Source organism: Taeniopygia guttata, chromosome 2 (assembly GCF_048771995.1).
Source record: "Taeniopygia guttata chromosome 2, bTaeGut7.mat, whole genome shotgun sequence".
NCBI lineage: Eukaryota > Metazoa > Chordata > Aves > Passeriformes > Estrildidae > Taeniopygia > Taeniopygia guttata.
In genome coordinates, this window is record NC_133026.1 from 140,047,546 (window position 1) to 140,061,374 (window position 13,829).

Below are 13,829 nucleotides of genomic sequence, written 5' to 3' on the forward strand. Positions count from 1 at the left end.
CTTTGGAGTGAGGGCCTGTATTTTATGCTGCCATCACAAATAACAGACTCTCAGCTTGATATCCGTGATCGACTGTGCATGTCACATTTCATGCCATAAAAAACATATGCGCAAGGTTGGAAGGGCAAACATGCTTTTGGCTTCCCTGCCATTTGGAATTCAGTTTGTCTGCAGCCCTTCTTTCATTGTGTTGCTACTTTTCTCCTGAAAAAATTTCCAGAGTCCCCTGGAAGAAGAAACAGGCTCTATTTACTGCCATTTGTTCCAAGTTATTATGAGCAGACAACTCGTGTAGGCTATAAACAGGATCTCTTAGCCAGAAGCCTTCAGTCAGAACCTACCAAGCCCAAAGACTCCCTTCATTTAAAAAGGTCTGAATTAGCCATTAAAATGTCACAGTGTCCTGAAGAATATCCATAGGACCTCCTTGCTTTCCTCCTTGGTCAAGGTTTGAGCTGGCACTCAGTTAAGTTGCAGGGAGTCTTCCCCATTGGATCCCATGGCTCTATGTGCACACACATGGGTTAGTCCACACCGTGAATTAATTAATTAATTAATTAATTCAGCTGCAAGTTCCACTGCAAGGGAGTGCCAGGGCTGAAATGGGGCCTGAAGCACATTGAGGCATTGCTCACACAGCCTTTCCATGTTTCTGCACAGGACGAACCCAGGGTCAATGCGATGGGGAGGAATCATTCTGTGCCATCTGCTTCCTCTCTGGCAAACCTCAGTGCGTGGCAGGGGAGTGTTCTCCCATGGCTCACCCCTCTGTGTGTCTCAAGGGACACAGCCCTGACAGGGAGCTGTGGGACATGGTCAGGTATGCCCTGACGCACTGACTTCCCTTTCACATTTGCTGATGGTCTTCATGCCAGAGGCCAAGCTTACTTCACAGAGGCTATATTCTGCAGTGCTCAGGCTGTCTCTAAGATCCTACCCAGGGAATAGATAAACAGAACAATGTTTGGGCCTCTGGTACATTTTAATGTCATTTTCAGGGAAATATATGTGTCATAACAACACAAAGCAGTCATAGTTCCCTTGCTTTCGATCTGCCTGGTGCCAGGGTCCACGTCATTTCAGCATTGAAACAGATCCAGCAAGTTCATGGTAACTTTGCTCTCTGAAGAAGTGCCTCTTTTGCCCCTTGGTCTGTACTTGTCTCGTGTCTTCCAGCAGTGTTCCTTACTCCTGTCAGGGAATGTCACGTACTGTTATGTTAACATCTGATTTTCACTGGAAACCCTAGGGAGCTGGGCCCTTATCTCCACATACCATGCACATCAAAATAGTTTAATCAAGCCTATTAATTCCAGGGCTTGCTGCTGATCTGGATAAAACACTGCCCTTTCCCAGCACTGAAGCTTTGTAGCCAAGTTTCACATTGCAGCACTCTCCATTAAGTTTGTTCTCTGCTCCTTGGGGCTGAACACATTCCCCTAGAGTCTCCCAGGTCTTACAGAGAGGTGCCAGGGTTCTGCTCTAAGGCTCAGATTGATTTGGGCTGATTTTCCAGACCAGAAGCACCCCATCACTTTGAAAATTTCGACTTGAGAGTCCTTGATGTCACTTCCTGGTGCTCTGGGCAGTCATTGCCAAATCCAAATGTTGGTGCGGGGCAACTGCAGAGCCTAGGAAGGTGTCCAAGAGCAGAGAAAAAACTCAACAATGAGCCAAGACCAGGGCAAAACTCAGGGAATATCATTACAGATGTGGCAGTGGTGGATCTGAGGAAGCAGACATGCCTTTGTCCTTGTCCCTGCATGCCTGCTTTAGGGAGGGGTGGTGGGACATGGCTTATTCATCAGAAGGCACAGCCTGGTCAAGAAACAAACTTCAGAGAACTAGACATGGGAAAATTAGATATAGGAGGACGGTTGCAAGCATCTTCCTGACCAGATGAAGAAGTGGACCAGATTCTTCTGCCTTTTCCCACCTTCAGCAGCGTTTTACCTCATGGCTCACCCCTGACTCTTAAGGCAAATGTGTCCAACAGCCATGGGGATGCCTGGTGTTTAAAGCAGCCACGAGACATGTGCCTGTTGGTCCAGGGCTGCTCGAGATGTGCTGCTGCTTGCTTTTCTGGGAAAGGGTTCTTGCAACATGAAAGAAGTGCAGGCAAACAAAGAGCTCGGGGGAGAGAAGTGGCAGGCAGCAGCTGGAGCCAGTGGGTGACTTGCAGAGTGACAGAGCAGTTGGGCTCCTCGCTACTCTGCTACTATTTTGGAAACATTAATAAACAGAAGAGGCCAGATCAATCTCTCAGGGCTCCAACACAAGCCCTGAGGAGCCCTGTGGACATTGGTGGCACCAGCAGCCTGAGACATCAGTTTGTCCATAAGAACTCTTCTTCCTTTGGACTGTGGGCAAACTCATCGAATTTAGACACTGAAAACATCATTAGCAGTCCACTAATTAGCAGGTCTCAGCTCCTTTGCAGGTGCAACCTTGCACTGAGGAATTCATGCTCATTGTGCCATGGAGAATATGACTTCAACTTCTGCTGGGGGAGCTTTCAAGCAGCTGGAAAAAAGTATGGATGTTTATATTTTTAAAAAGGGATTGTTTTTGCTTCTGTCAATTATTAATGGCTCTCAGGTCAGGCTAAGGAACAATGCCAGGGATAAATTACCCTGTATGCTATTCACATATGCTCTACCCAATTGTCTCCTTCTCAGCTAGAGGATTCACCTCACAATGAACTCCTTGGCATTTGGAAAAAGAGGACTGACAAAGCAATGAACTTGGTGTGCCCATTTATTTGTGCATTGACATCTTTCCTACTTTGTCAGGTGTGTTTAATCAAAAAGAAGCAGGAAATGCATTATAATTATAAACATATTACTGCAGAAGAAAAAGGCTGCCTTTGGAAAGGACTGCATTGTTTGATAAATGGTTACAGTGAAAAAAACCAGGCTTAACCTACAACTCTTTGCTGAGATCAAAGCAAAGTTGCTGCCACAATCTGCCTGTGTGGCAGGACTCAGCTCTGGGTTTGCAGCAAGGCAAGGGGAAGAACATTGAAAAGAAAATGCAATCTCCTCCCTTCCTTTTCTTTTTTTACCTGAAACTTTCCCTCTAATACTATTAAAAAAAAAAAAAAAGACTTAATATTAAATATTTGCTGTTAAAATTAATAGAATTAGTGATGAACCCAGCTGTGAACACAATAACAAGGGTCATGTCCAAAGCCCCTTGCTGAAGCCATGGAGCGATATTGTTTTCGACAGGTTCTGACTTGGGATCCTGATGAGCCAAAGCAAAGATGGAGTTAGGGAATAACCCTGGGAGATTCTGGATGTCCTGCAGTCTTTCTGCATGACCTTGCCCAAACTTGCAAACATTCCTTAACTGTGACAACAGCTGAGCCTCAGTCAGTATTGTGATGCTGCTGTGAAAAGCAAAATCCTTCTGGGCTCTGAGACCAGGAATGCTGTAGGTAAGATGGAGAAAGGGCTTATTGCCCTTCTCAGCACTGCAAGGCTGAGCCATGGCCCTGCACTTAAATAAATAAAACCACCAACAGACAAACTGAAAATTGTCCAGAGGACAGCAAAAAAAATGATCAGAGGTCTAGAAAACATGACTTACGAGAAAAGATTGAAAGGGCTGGGTTTGTTTAGTCTACAGACTTTGAAACATCCTAATAAACTCTAAAGATGTAAAAAATATATGGCATCTAAAAGGGTCAATTGATTGCCCTTTATCTCTATGGCAGAAGGTACAGCACAAAGAAGATAGTATTAAAAGCTCTGAGGCCAATAACAGCTCAAGTTTGTTACCTGGGGAGGGATTAGAACATCTCATGACAGATTTTCAGTATTTTGGACAAGTACCATGAGGGATTGGGTAACTCACTGTCCCATGAAACAGACTGGCTTCAGCCATGTGGTCCTATGGTTTCCTTGATCTCGTGACTGTGTCAGGGCACCTGAGGACAAGGCTTGGAGCTGAAGAACTTTTAGAGCACTCCCTGATTTGAAAAAATGTGGCAGGTGCTCAACCCTTCTAGAAGTTGCAAGAAAAAAGTCTGTTTTAAAACCCTCTTTTCCATGACTTGCATGATTATTAAATGAAGAGCAACAAATCCCCACCTTTTCATGGGGCCGTTATTGCTTTGTGAAGCACCCTGTTGCTCTCTCATGGGGGATTCACATCTAGATGAATACTCAAATGCTTGAATATTTAGATGATCAGACCTCTGAAAAAGCATGTAAAAGTGTATCAGGTAGTGACAACCTTGCAGATCCTGCTACAAAAATTCCCCTCCTGAAAATGGAGAAAGAGGTACCTTGGCCAACCCTTGCTAGGAGTGCTTTTGCAACTGTAAAGAAGTGAGGATGGTATTAGGTCTACGAGGGCCAGGTGGTGGTCAGCACCTGATTAGAAAGGCAACATCCCTTCTCCCCATCATGCCCACCCAGAGGTGAGTATCCCATCCTGGAGCTGCATGTGCCGCTCCCTACCCATGACCGAGCAACCTTGCTATCCCTCATCTGCCCTGGAAAGGGTCAACGCTGTTTTCTGATTTCAACCCCTCTTCTTCAAAGGGTCCCAAAAGCTTTGTCAGAGTTTGCATCAAAACTCACCACAAGACAAAAGCCTATTAGAAACCAGGTTTTGAATTTAATGCCCAGCAACCCCGAATTCCTTGAATTATGGGCATGAGATGAGAGGTTTGTGCAGGAAAGGAGCACAAGTTTGCAGCCAGAGCAGAGATGGCCATAACCCTTGGCATCTCCAAGGACCTGGGGGTCAAGTGAGGGCTCTCCAAGAGATGGGGGGAAGATGCTGTGTTCAATCCTGCCACAACCCTGCCTCTTTTTTGCATTGCCCATTTCCTGCCCAGCTGTGTAAGGTACTGCTTGGTCCCACATGAACAAAGAGAAAATCACTAGTTATATGATATAGAATTAAAAAAAAAAAAATCTATGTGCTTTTAAGTGTAAACCTATTACTGAGGCAATGGTTTGCAAACATGAGATTATGGCCCCAAGTCAACTTTTTTCCCCCTCAGTTTTGGGTACAGTCATGAGCCTGGCAGGAATCTGTGTCAGCTAAAATGCAAGGCAGCAACTGGCATCTCCTGGAGTTTGGAGCTGAGTGGGGTCACAACAGGATGGAGTTTGGGAAGGCAGCACTGCAGGGTTAGGAATAAACATCTCCCTGGGGCAGACTTTCCATAATTGGCCATGACAAGGCTTCTTTCTTCAGAGAGCTGGAGCTGGTCTGTGAGGAAGCAGGATGAATCACTGCTCCAGCTCAATTTGGCAAATGCCACGATTTAGTTCTGCTTTACGCAGGGAGGAGATAATGATATAGACTGAAAGACAGAAGAGAAATCTAGCCAAAGGCTTCTGAGCTGGGAGAGGAGTTTGAGTTCCCACTCATTTTTCACAGGTTTACTCAGGTCCTTAGAAGGAAACCCTGGCAATACCCACTGGTGCAAAAACAATTCCCTTTATCAACAAAGGGAGGGAACAATGGGGACTCCTGAACACAAAGCTCATGCAAACAATAATAGCCCTTTTATTTTCCATTATTAAAGCAGCAGTTGATACTAAATACTTCCTTCCAGCCCTCTACTTTGTTAACTATTTCTGTCACTCTTTGCTCAGTTTATGGGAGGGGATCTTAATGTCTGGAGCTGGTTTCTGTGCAGCCTTTTGTGAAGAGGAAGGTTGAGCATGGTTTCCTCATGCTATTCTGTACCATTTGAAAAGTTCCACTTTCTTTGAAATATGTAGAAAAACGGTGTTGTTTCTGCCAGCCTTTCTCTGGATGGTGGTCATCTGTAAAGCTCCTTGCTATCTCAGCAATCTTACCAAGCCCAGTGACCTAACAGCAGTTCACAGCCTGATGATTAATCCCCTCCCTTTAAAAGTATGCACTTAGTGGCAGAACCCCACGAAAATATTGACGGAGCAGAGCTGTTTTGCCAAGTGGCAGATTTAGACTTGCTCTTCTTGGAAAGCTGGCTTCCTGTCACTGGCTTTGTCTCATGGGCTTTTTTCCAGTGGTTTGGAGAGAGGAGAAAAGGAAAAGGAAATTGTTCCTCCCAAATACCTCTTCTCTTTTACATCCCCTTTCCTTCATGTGTCCTCTCTGCTATTCTACATTTCAGGAACTCCATCAGCCAAAGTCATCCTAACTAACTCCACTGCTATTCCTCATGCCAAAGGAGAAGGAAGATCCCTGCAAAATAAGATCCCTTGAAAAAGAAGGTGCAGACAATCTTAATTTCCATCCCATCTTCTTCTGATTCCTCACAGGCCAGGCAGATGGAACAAAAATCTTCCCTGCACTGTGGAAGAATGTTAGCTCTGAAAAGTCACATCTGCTTCTTGTTGCAATATGAGAGTTCAGATCAAAGCACCAGTCTTTTGCTAATTTCTAATTAGCTGATAGGAACATTAAAATTTTATTTCTTATGAGCTGACTACCACAGCTAACTCAGGTAGCTGCTCCTGGGCTGGCTACAAGACTGGAGCTTGAGGCTTCCTATTCTAAACACTCCCACCACTGGAAATGGAAAGCTCAGTCAGCAATGGGCAGCACAGGGCTGTGGCAGGCAGCTGAGTTTGCATGACAGCAAAGATCTTACTTTCCCTGAAGATAGCAGCATCCCCCTTCTCTTAAAGTCCGTACAAGGACAAATCCCACACCGGGTTCTTAGCCAGTATCTTTTTCCTGTTTCCTCTTGAGATGCTGGGTAAGGCCTCCAGACTGGACTCAGCAGCACCAATGTCAGCCAGGTGAATACAGTGTGAGCAGAGCCCACCATGGCCTTTCTGGCACACGGTCTGGAAGGACTAACGCTGCTAGGGCTTTCAAGGTCAAGACTTTGTGTGACCCCCTGAAGATTCCCCATATGCTCTCCGCAGAGTGAGGTGGGTCCTTTTTGGGAAGAAAAGAACAAAATATCAAGGTAATACCAAAAGTCATTTAGAGAAGATTAGAACAGGGGACACACTGGAGTGTCAGGCACCCATGGTCAAAGAGTTTGTGCGGCAGTTTTCCCTTTGGGGTCCATGTGTCAGTCTTTGGATCATAGCAGTCCAAGGAATCCAGGTCCTTGATGACATTGTCTGAGGTGAGACACCGTCCTCCTGTAACATACAGCTTGTTCTTGATGACAGTGGCTCCATGATGCATTCGTCTGTCCTTCATGTCTGCACATTTAACAAACTTGTTGCCTTTTGTATCATAAGCAATTATTCGCCGGGTGTACCCTGAATGCAAAGCCAAAAAGATGGAAGAGATGGATGGGAATTAAGCTCTTATGGCCAGCAGAAGGAATAATAATAATAATAATATATTTCATGCTGGTCTTCAATAAAACATTTTATAGTAGTACATAATTTGGCAGAATTAAGATATCTAAACTAAGTGATGATTCCTAAGACAGGAATGCCTGGCTGTCTATCTTCCTTTCCTGTCTGTCTTCATCCTCATCATAGCACCTTGGCAGCCAAGGCTTGATAAGCACCATAAAGCCCATCAATCAGGAAACCAATCTGCAAACACAGTTGGGGCTTGCAGTTACCTGCACGTGCCTTCAAACACCTGAAAATATTTCTTTTTACTAAACAGACTCCTAGAGCTTCACTTGGAAATACAGAAAGCGGTGGCAGATGGGATGGGCCTTGTTGGGTTGGAGTTGTAGCTGTCTGCTGACTGGAGCTGGGTATGCAACAGCATGGTGCCACCAGTGCTCACTCCACTCCTGAAGCCCTCAGCACCACATTTGTGCTGGCCACCATGCCAGTGACCCAGTGGACAGCTCTTCTGAGGGGTGATACAACCTTGTATCAGCTGAGGGGCAAGGGCTAGTAAGATGGCCACTGCCCTGCAGCAGTGGAGGTGTGGAAGCTTGGTACCAACAGTACCTTGCCCATGTAGAAAAACGTGAGTGTGGTCTGAGGTGAAGGCAATCTGCCTTACAGGAGCTTGATAGTCTTGGACCTTTGGACTCAGCCCTCCCCTCTTCTCACTGCAAAGGACAGTGGTGGCCTCTCCCTGAAGGGTGACACCACCTTGAAGTCCTGTGCAGTTTGGGTTCAATCCTCTGCTTTGCTAAAAATATTATGTGTCTCATTTTTCCTTAGATAATTCAACACATGCTTCCTCCTGGCAGTCTGTAGTCAGGGAAGCGGCATTAAGGATTGTAGAGGGCCAAATTATCAATGACATGACATACCCGACTGCCATGGGCAGAGGTTGGTCCTCAGGTTGAAAAAGACAGACACAGAGAAGCTTCTTCTTTCCAAGTATTTCACATTCCTTTTGGGATATTTCTCAGTTACCTCCAGGAGGTTGCTAAAAGACCAACCAACACCTCATAGACCTACAGCCCACCCATCCTGACAAGCCATCCATGGACTTGTGACAGCTGTGCTTTCCATTCTTCCAAGTGGAGCAGACAGGGAGGACCAGGCTGCGAGTCAGCAGAGGAGGGGCAGGAGCCCCATGCTCCTGGCTTCCTCCTGAGAGCAGTAAATTGCATTGGCTTTTCCTCAGTTTTCTCCACCCAGGTGCTGCTACCTGGGGTAAGAAAGTGCCTCATGGAGAACTTATCTTAACTTCAATCACCATGAGGCTCCAGAAGAGAAGTGTATGGAGGGTGGGCACACTTATCCTTTCCTTCCCAAGATCCAGGTGCTTTTTGAGGGAGCACCCCAAACAAGAAGGCTGTGAAAACCCCCAGGATCTGGGCAGGGGAGGGAGAGGGAAAGTGAAACAGAGCCCTTACCACCTACGATGATAATCTGGTCTCCAATCACAACAGCTGGTGCACAGACATTCTTTACTACTCTGGTCTCCATGCGAAACCACGTATTCCTGGAGACATGGTAAACCTGACAAAAAACCAAAGATGTTCACACAGCTGTTTATGTTTCATTTAAACTGACATCTGTAATTACAGAGGAACTTCTGAGTTTTATTTTGCCCTATTTGAGCCAATCCTCTGGCTCAAAACTGCTGGAAATCTGAGAATGTATGTCCCCTTGGAAAGCATTCTGGATCGCCAAGATTTTCTGCTCAGGAGATGCTAGCACAAGTACTAAAGCAGTGTATCTGCCATATGAAGGCTTCTTGCATGGCCATTAAATTACTGTAACTGTTCTCCCAAAGGGCAAGCTGATTAATTTCATTTTCCAGTTATCCTGTGTATTCCTTATTAGTCTTAGCAATTTCCTGGGCAAACAAACCTCAGCTTCAGCTAACTCTGCTGGCAGCCACTGTGTTTGCCCAACTGCTATACACATGCTAGTGACTGGTATGCACTCAGACTGGCAAATGGACTTAGAGTGGTATCTAAGTCATCGATTTATGTGAGAAAAAGAGCTGTTGCCAGATGATGATCATTCAATCATTTGCATCTGGGTGACACAAACCTTTATGTCATGTTATCTGCTTCTTAATATAGCAAATATCACCAGGGCATCTCCCCACTAACTGATAAATACATTTCCTTCAGTCTGATAATGAAGTACCGTTATAAAGCATTTCTCATGTCCTGGTTTCCGTCTTAGCTTAATGATCCTTCTTAGTTAAAGCACTTTGAACAGTGAAAAACACTCATGAGAAAGAAACATTTCAATGTTGCTAAAGCATCAAATCAGATAAGAAAAAATGTAATGTATTTTTTCCTCCTAGTAGAGTGTAATGCCTGAAAGCAGGCAAAGAGCCAGCAACATGTGGCAGGAGCCACATTTTTAACACAACTGTTTATCCAAAATGACTGTCAGTTTAAGTTCTGGCCCTTTGATGAGTGAGTATCTAATCTCGCTAATGATCGCGAGTGTTTGCGTTTGCTGCGAGCGAGCAGGTGCACGGCTGAGACCCCAGCTCAGCGCCAAGTGGAAAGCACTGATTTTGGTGAGATTGGCTACAGGCATGGAGCCAGGCAGGGGGAACTGCTGCTGCCTGCCATGGCATCACCTGCAGCAGCCCTGGCCCTGGGGCCCACCAGTGACAAGGCTGACTAACACCCAAAGCAGTGCCTCTGGGGCTGCTGCCTGAGAAACATTCAGAAGGGGAAAATGGAAGAGCTGCAATGCTGCTTGAGGCCATGGATCAATTCATCCTGCCTCTTGCTGCAACACACAATGAAGTTTTTTGAGTGGTTTGATTTCCTCATGAAGGTGATAGGCTGCTGAATACTTTAGAAGAAATTGCCCATGACAAGCAGGACTGTCCATTACCTGGATAAGCCGAACAGGGTTTTGCATTATATCTTCTCCCCCAAAGAGGTAAACCCGCTGATCTTTGGCAGCAACAGCAGGGTGAAGGACAGCAACAGGCATGTTTGCCATGCTCTCACAGGTGTTGTAGACACTATCATATCTTTCCACAGAACTCAGGATTTCCTGGTTTCCACCAATTCCACCGAATGATAAAATATAATTTTTATATGCCAGGCTTCTGTGGGAGTAACGTGGAACTAGCATGTGCTCAACCAACCTCCACTGATTGAGTTTGAGGGAGTAAATGTAAATATTACCACTGACCAGACTTTTCTTATTGCTAACAGGCATCCCTCCGAGCACAAAAATATTGCTGTGTAAACTCACTGCAGAGGATTTGTAGAGGCGCATGGGAAGTTTGGCCAGGCTCAGCCATTGGTTTGTCTTGTCATCATATAGCAGAACATCCCTTGTTGTCTGCTGGCTGTCCTTCCTGCCACCAATGATGATGAGGAACTCTTGGTTGGAGTACCTGCGAGGAACATGCGTCATGGGTTTGATGTCAGGCGTGTTGGTGCTGTACAAAGAAAACATCTGTCTCCGGGCCGACTCCAGGATGCTCCTGCAAGTGGGTGAGGACTGAACGAGTGAGTCATTAGCAATGAAATGGAAGAGGAAAGTTGGATGGACGTACTGAAGTCGGACCTTCTTGAACAACTCTTGGATGTAGCCTTGTCGTGCCTGGAGGTCGTGCCGGATCCAGACCGTCAGTGCCTCAAAGACCTGCTCCTCTTCCCCACAGAGTTCATCATCCCCAAGGTAATCGATGAGCTCCATGAGACAGAGCTCTTTCAGGTCCTCGGAAGAGGCCACCACAGGAAAACATTTCAAAGCCATAGCCTTGGCTTTCTTATACAGGCTTTGGCAGTTCAAGACTTTTGCCAGTCTGATCATGCTCAGACAGTTGTCAGGGGTCAGCTTGTCTTGCAGGTAGGTAGAGCAGGCCTCAAAGAGTTTAGTGTACTGCAGCATGGATGCAGTCTCCAAGAGGCACAAGACATTCTCAGTGGATATTAGAATCTCCCCAGTGTAAACATAAAGGATAATCTGATCCAAAATATCAGCATCGATGCCCTTTAGAATGACTTTAGGCTGGTGACTCTCCCTGAAGTTGTTACAGAACATTGCCTTGAAGTATGGACTGCTGGAAGCCAGCACATTTCGATGGCAGGGGATTTCAAAGCCCCCAGAGCAGAGGGTAACATCGGTCAGCATCCTGCTCTGCCGCAGAGCATTCAGCTGCCTCAGCAGTTCAGAGGAGAAGTCCTGGTCTTTGAAGAGAAACTCTTCAGTGGATCCCTCTTCCATAGCAAAATATGAGAGAGATGAATTCTGGACTTGGCAGAAGAAAACCCCAAATTCTTAGCAGCTTTTATTGAAAAATCCAGCTCCAAGGGAACAAATAAGGACTTTGATGTTGCTGTAAATATGCGTTCACTATTACATATAAAAATGGAACATGGTTTAAGCACAGTGGGAAAATAATAAAGAAGCCAAAAGGTCTCTAAGACCCTTTAAAACTTTCATAAAGTTATCAGATAGGTCGCAAGTCTGAGGTCAGCACTGCCTGTGTCGTTGGCAAGAAGCAAAAGCACTGAAGTTATCTCACTGATTTTGGATTAAAGCTGGAGGGCTGAAGCAATTGTTTTGTCCATTTCCATCATGTTGAATAAATGCACTTAGACATTTATTCACTATTTTAAAGTATTAGCAGTTTAGTAGCTTGTGCCTCTTTCCTCTAGAGTTAGTCACTCCCAAAGAATGCAAATCTGGCAGAGCTGAACTCTGCAGCAGGACGAACGGAACCCTAGAGGCTGGGAATCTGCATTAAAAGTTATTTATTAACTCTGCTTAGCTGTGGGTTTTTTATGTTAATCAGACACACAATGACTACATTAAGTGCCAGGCAGAACAATATGATGAATATCTACGGTCATGGCTTAACTGCTCAACCTGCAGTGGAACCGAAGGGTAGAAACGTTTACCTTCTGTCGTCCTTCACTGCATGCACTTACTCTCTGTCGTTTATTCTCTGCTGAGTTTTTCCACAGCTAGAGCCTGGACAAAACCCTATAAACCCACGGGAGGTTTCTTTCAGTAGGTAGGTGAGTCACAGAGGGAGATTTCTGGCCGTGTTTATGCCGCAGTCCGCTTGCCCGCTGCCGGGCGCTGCGCGGCATTGTGCACATTCCAGCGCTAAGAATAGGCGCGCAGCGCTCCGCGCTCCGAGCGCATGTGACACCGCCGCTGCCTTTTGCAATGACCTGGCTGCTTCTGAGCATGCCCGAGTGCTGTTTTTCTGGCAAATGTTTACATATAATAAATAGACACGGAGAGGAAAGTTCACTTATAAAAGTCCTGGCTGTCCGTTTGGAAACAGTGGCAGGACGCTGTCCTAAAGTGCCTGGGAACTCTAGAAGCCTGTAAACAGTCTGCAATGCCTCTGTCACCGTCGTTTCATGGAGAAAGGCGGGGAGAGAAGGGCTTCGAGGGACTCCGGTGGGATGGACAGTGTCTCCACCCTATGGAGCATCAGCCTGTTGCAGTCGGTGGGAGACGCTGATGCGCTGGCACCCCTGCATCCAGCATTTCTCCAAGGTGGGCAGGGAAAGCCCAGACTACCTTCATCAAGCAGAAAGGGAAGTTCACTCTTGGAGCAGTTTATCTTTATGATGCTGCTTGATATTTCATATAGAAAACACCAGGTTGTGGCCTTTTGTCTAAGGACCTCAGCTCTCTGAAACCCCCAGCAAAGAACTTCTCAATCAGATGGCTTGAGGAAGCTTAGTGTTACAGGTGGGAGGACTGGAGTAGGTTGCTGCAGTGAGTAGCAAGATGGAAACCAAGATTTCAGAGTGGTAATTGCCAGGGTGGCACAGAGCTCCCCAGGGCACACACCTTGATGGGGTCCCTCACTGCAGATGGCTGCACATGAACAAGCTAAGCTCCTTTTGCAGGCAGTGAGGTCTAGTCAATACAATTGAGTCTGCCAAGTAATTCAGGTCACCAGTATGTGCAACCTGTATTTGGGCAGGTGAACTGTCCTCCAGGCACTGCTGGGTGTCCACAGGTGCTCAGCTGCCTCAATCACACGTAGGTGCCCACATTTAACACTCCCATGGTAGGCATCTATGATGATGAGCCTAAATCCATCCTCAGGGCTGGGAGCATTCAAATGCCTTGTGCCAGGGGAGGATTCTCCAGAACTCCAGCTGGTGACCTGTCAGGGTCTTCAGCAGGTCAAGTGTGATGTGTTCCAGCTCTATACCACATTCCTGAGTGTTTCAAGAGAAATAGAGTTGGCTGCCCTTGCCTGGGTAACTGGATTGGGCTCCTCATCTCTTCTGAGATTTCTCCCTTTGTTCTAGGGTGGGGTTGAATCCAAAATGTAGTTTCTAAGCATCAGTACAACAGGGAAACACAAGGTTAAAGCAAAAGTCCTTCTCATATTTTCAAAGGCAAAGCTCACGGGTGAGTCATGTCTGTATTTAGTCACAGCAAGGCAGACGAGCAAAAATCATTGGGAGTCACAGTGCCCTCATGCCAACTCCCATGCCATGCTGGTGCTTGCAGTCCTCC

The 13,829-nt window shown here is 46.1% G+C and overlaps 1 protein-coding gene across 4 annotated transcripts; it reads right to left on the reverse strand.

Moving 5' to 3' along the window:
• Positions 1-5,506: 5,506 nt before the first annotated feature.
• Positions 5,507-12,515, reverse strand: KLHL38 (kelch like family member 38). 4 transcript variants are annotated; one of them, XM_072924983.1, is made up of 4 exons: positions 12,236-12,512; positions 10,209-11,670; positions 8,753-8,858; positions 5,507-7,232 (listed from the first exon to the last, which is right to left on the reverse strand). In XM_072924983.1, exons 2-4 carry the CDS (start codon positions 11,556-11,558, stop codon positions 6,946-6,948), a joined length of 1,743 nt encoding a protein of 580 aa, XP_072781084.1. In that variant the 5' UTR covers positions 11,559-11,670; positions 12,236-12,512; the 3' UTR covers positions 5,507-6,945. The 4 variants fall into 4 exon arrangements, with proteins under 4 accessions (XP_072781084.1, XP_030122513.4, XP_030122514.4 ...); XM_030266653.4 differs by having other exon boundaries at positions 10,209-11,687; XM_030266654.4 differs by having other exon boundaries at positions 10,578-12,515.
• Positions 12,516-13,829: the final 1,314 nt, after the last annotated feature.

Coding starts and splice junctions, on each gene's coding strand:
- KLHL38 (XM_072924983.1), bottom strand. CDS start 11,558: ATGGAAGAGGGATCCACTGAAGAGTTTCTCTTCAAAGACCAGGACTTC. Junction 8,859..10,208: donor ACCCTGTTCGGCTTATCCAG/GTAATGGACAGT, acceptor GTTTTTTGTCAG/GTTTACCATGTCTCCAGGAA. Junction 7,233..8,752: donor CCAGATTATCATCGTAGGTG/GTAAGGGCTCTG, acceptor CTTTGCATTCAG/GGTACACCCGGCGAATAATT.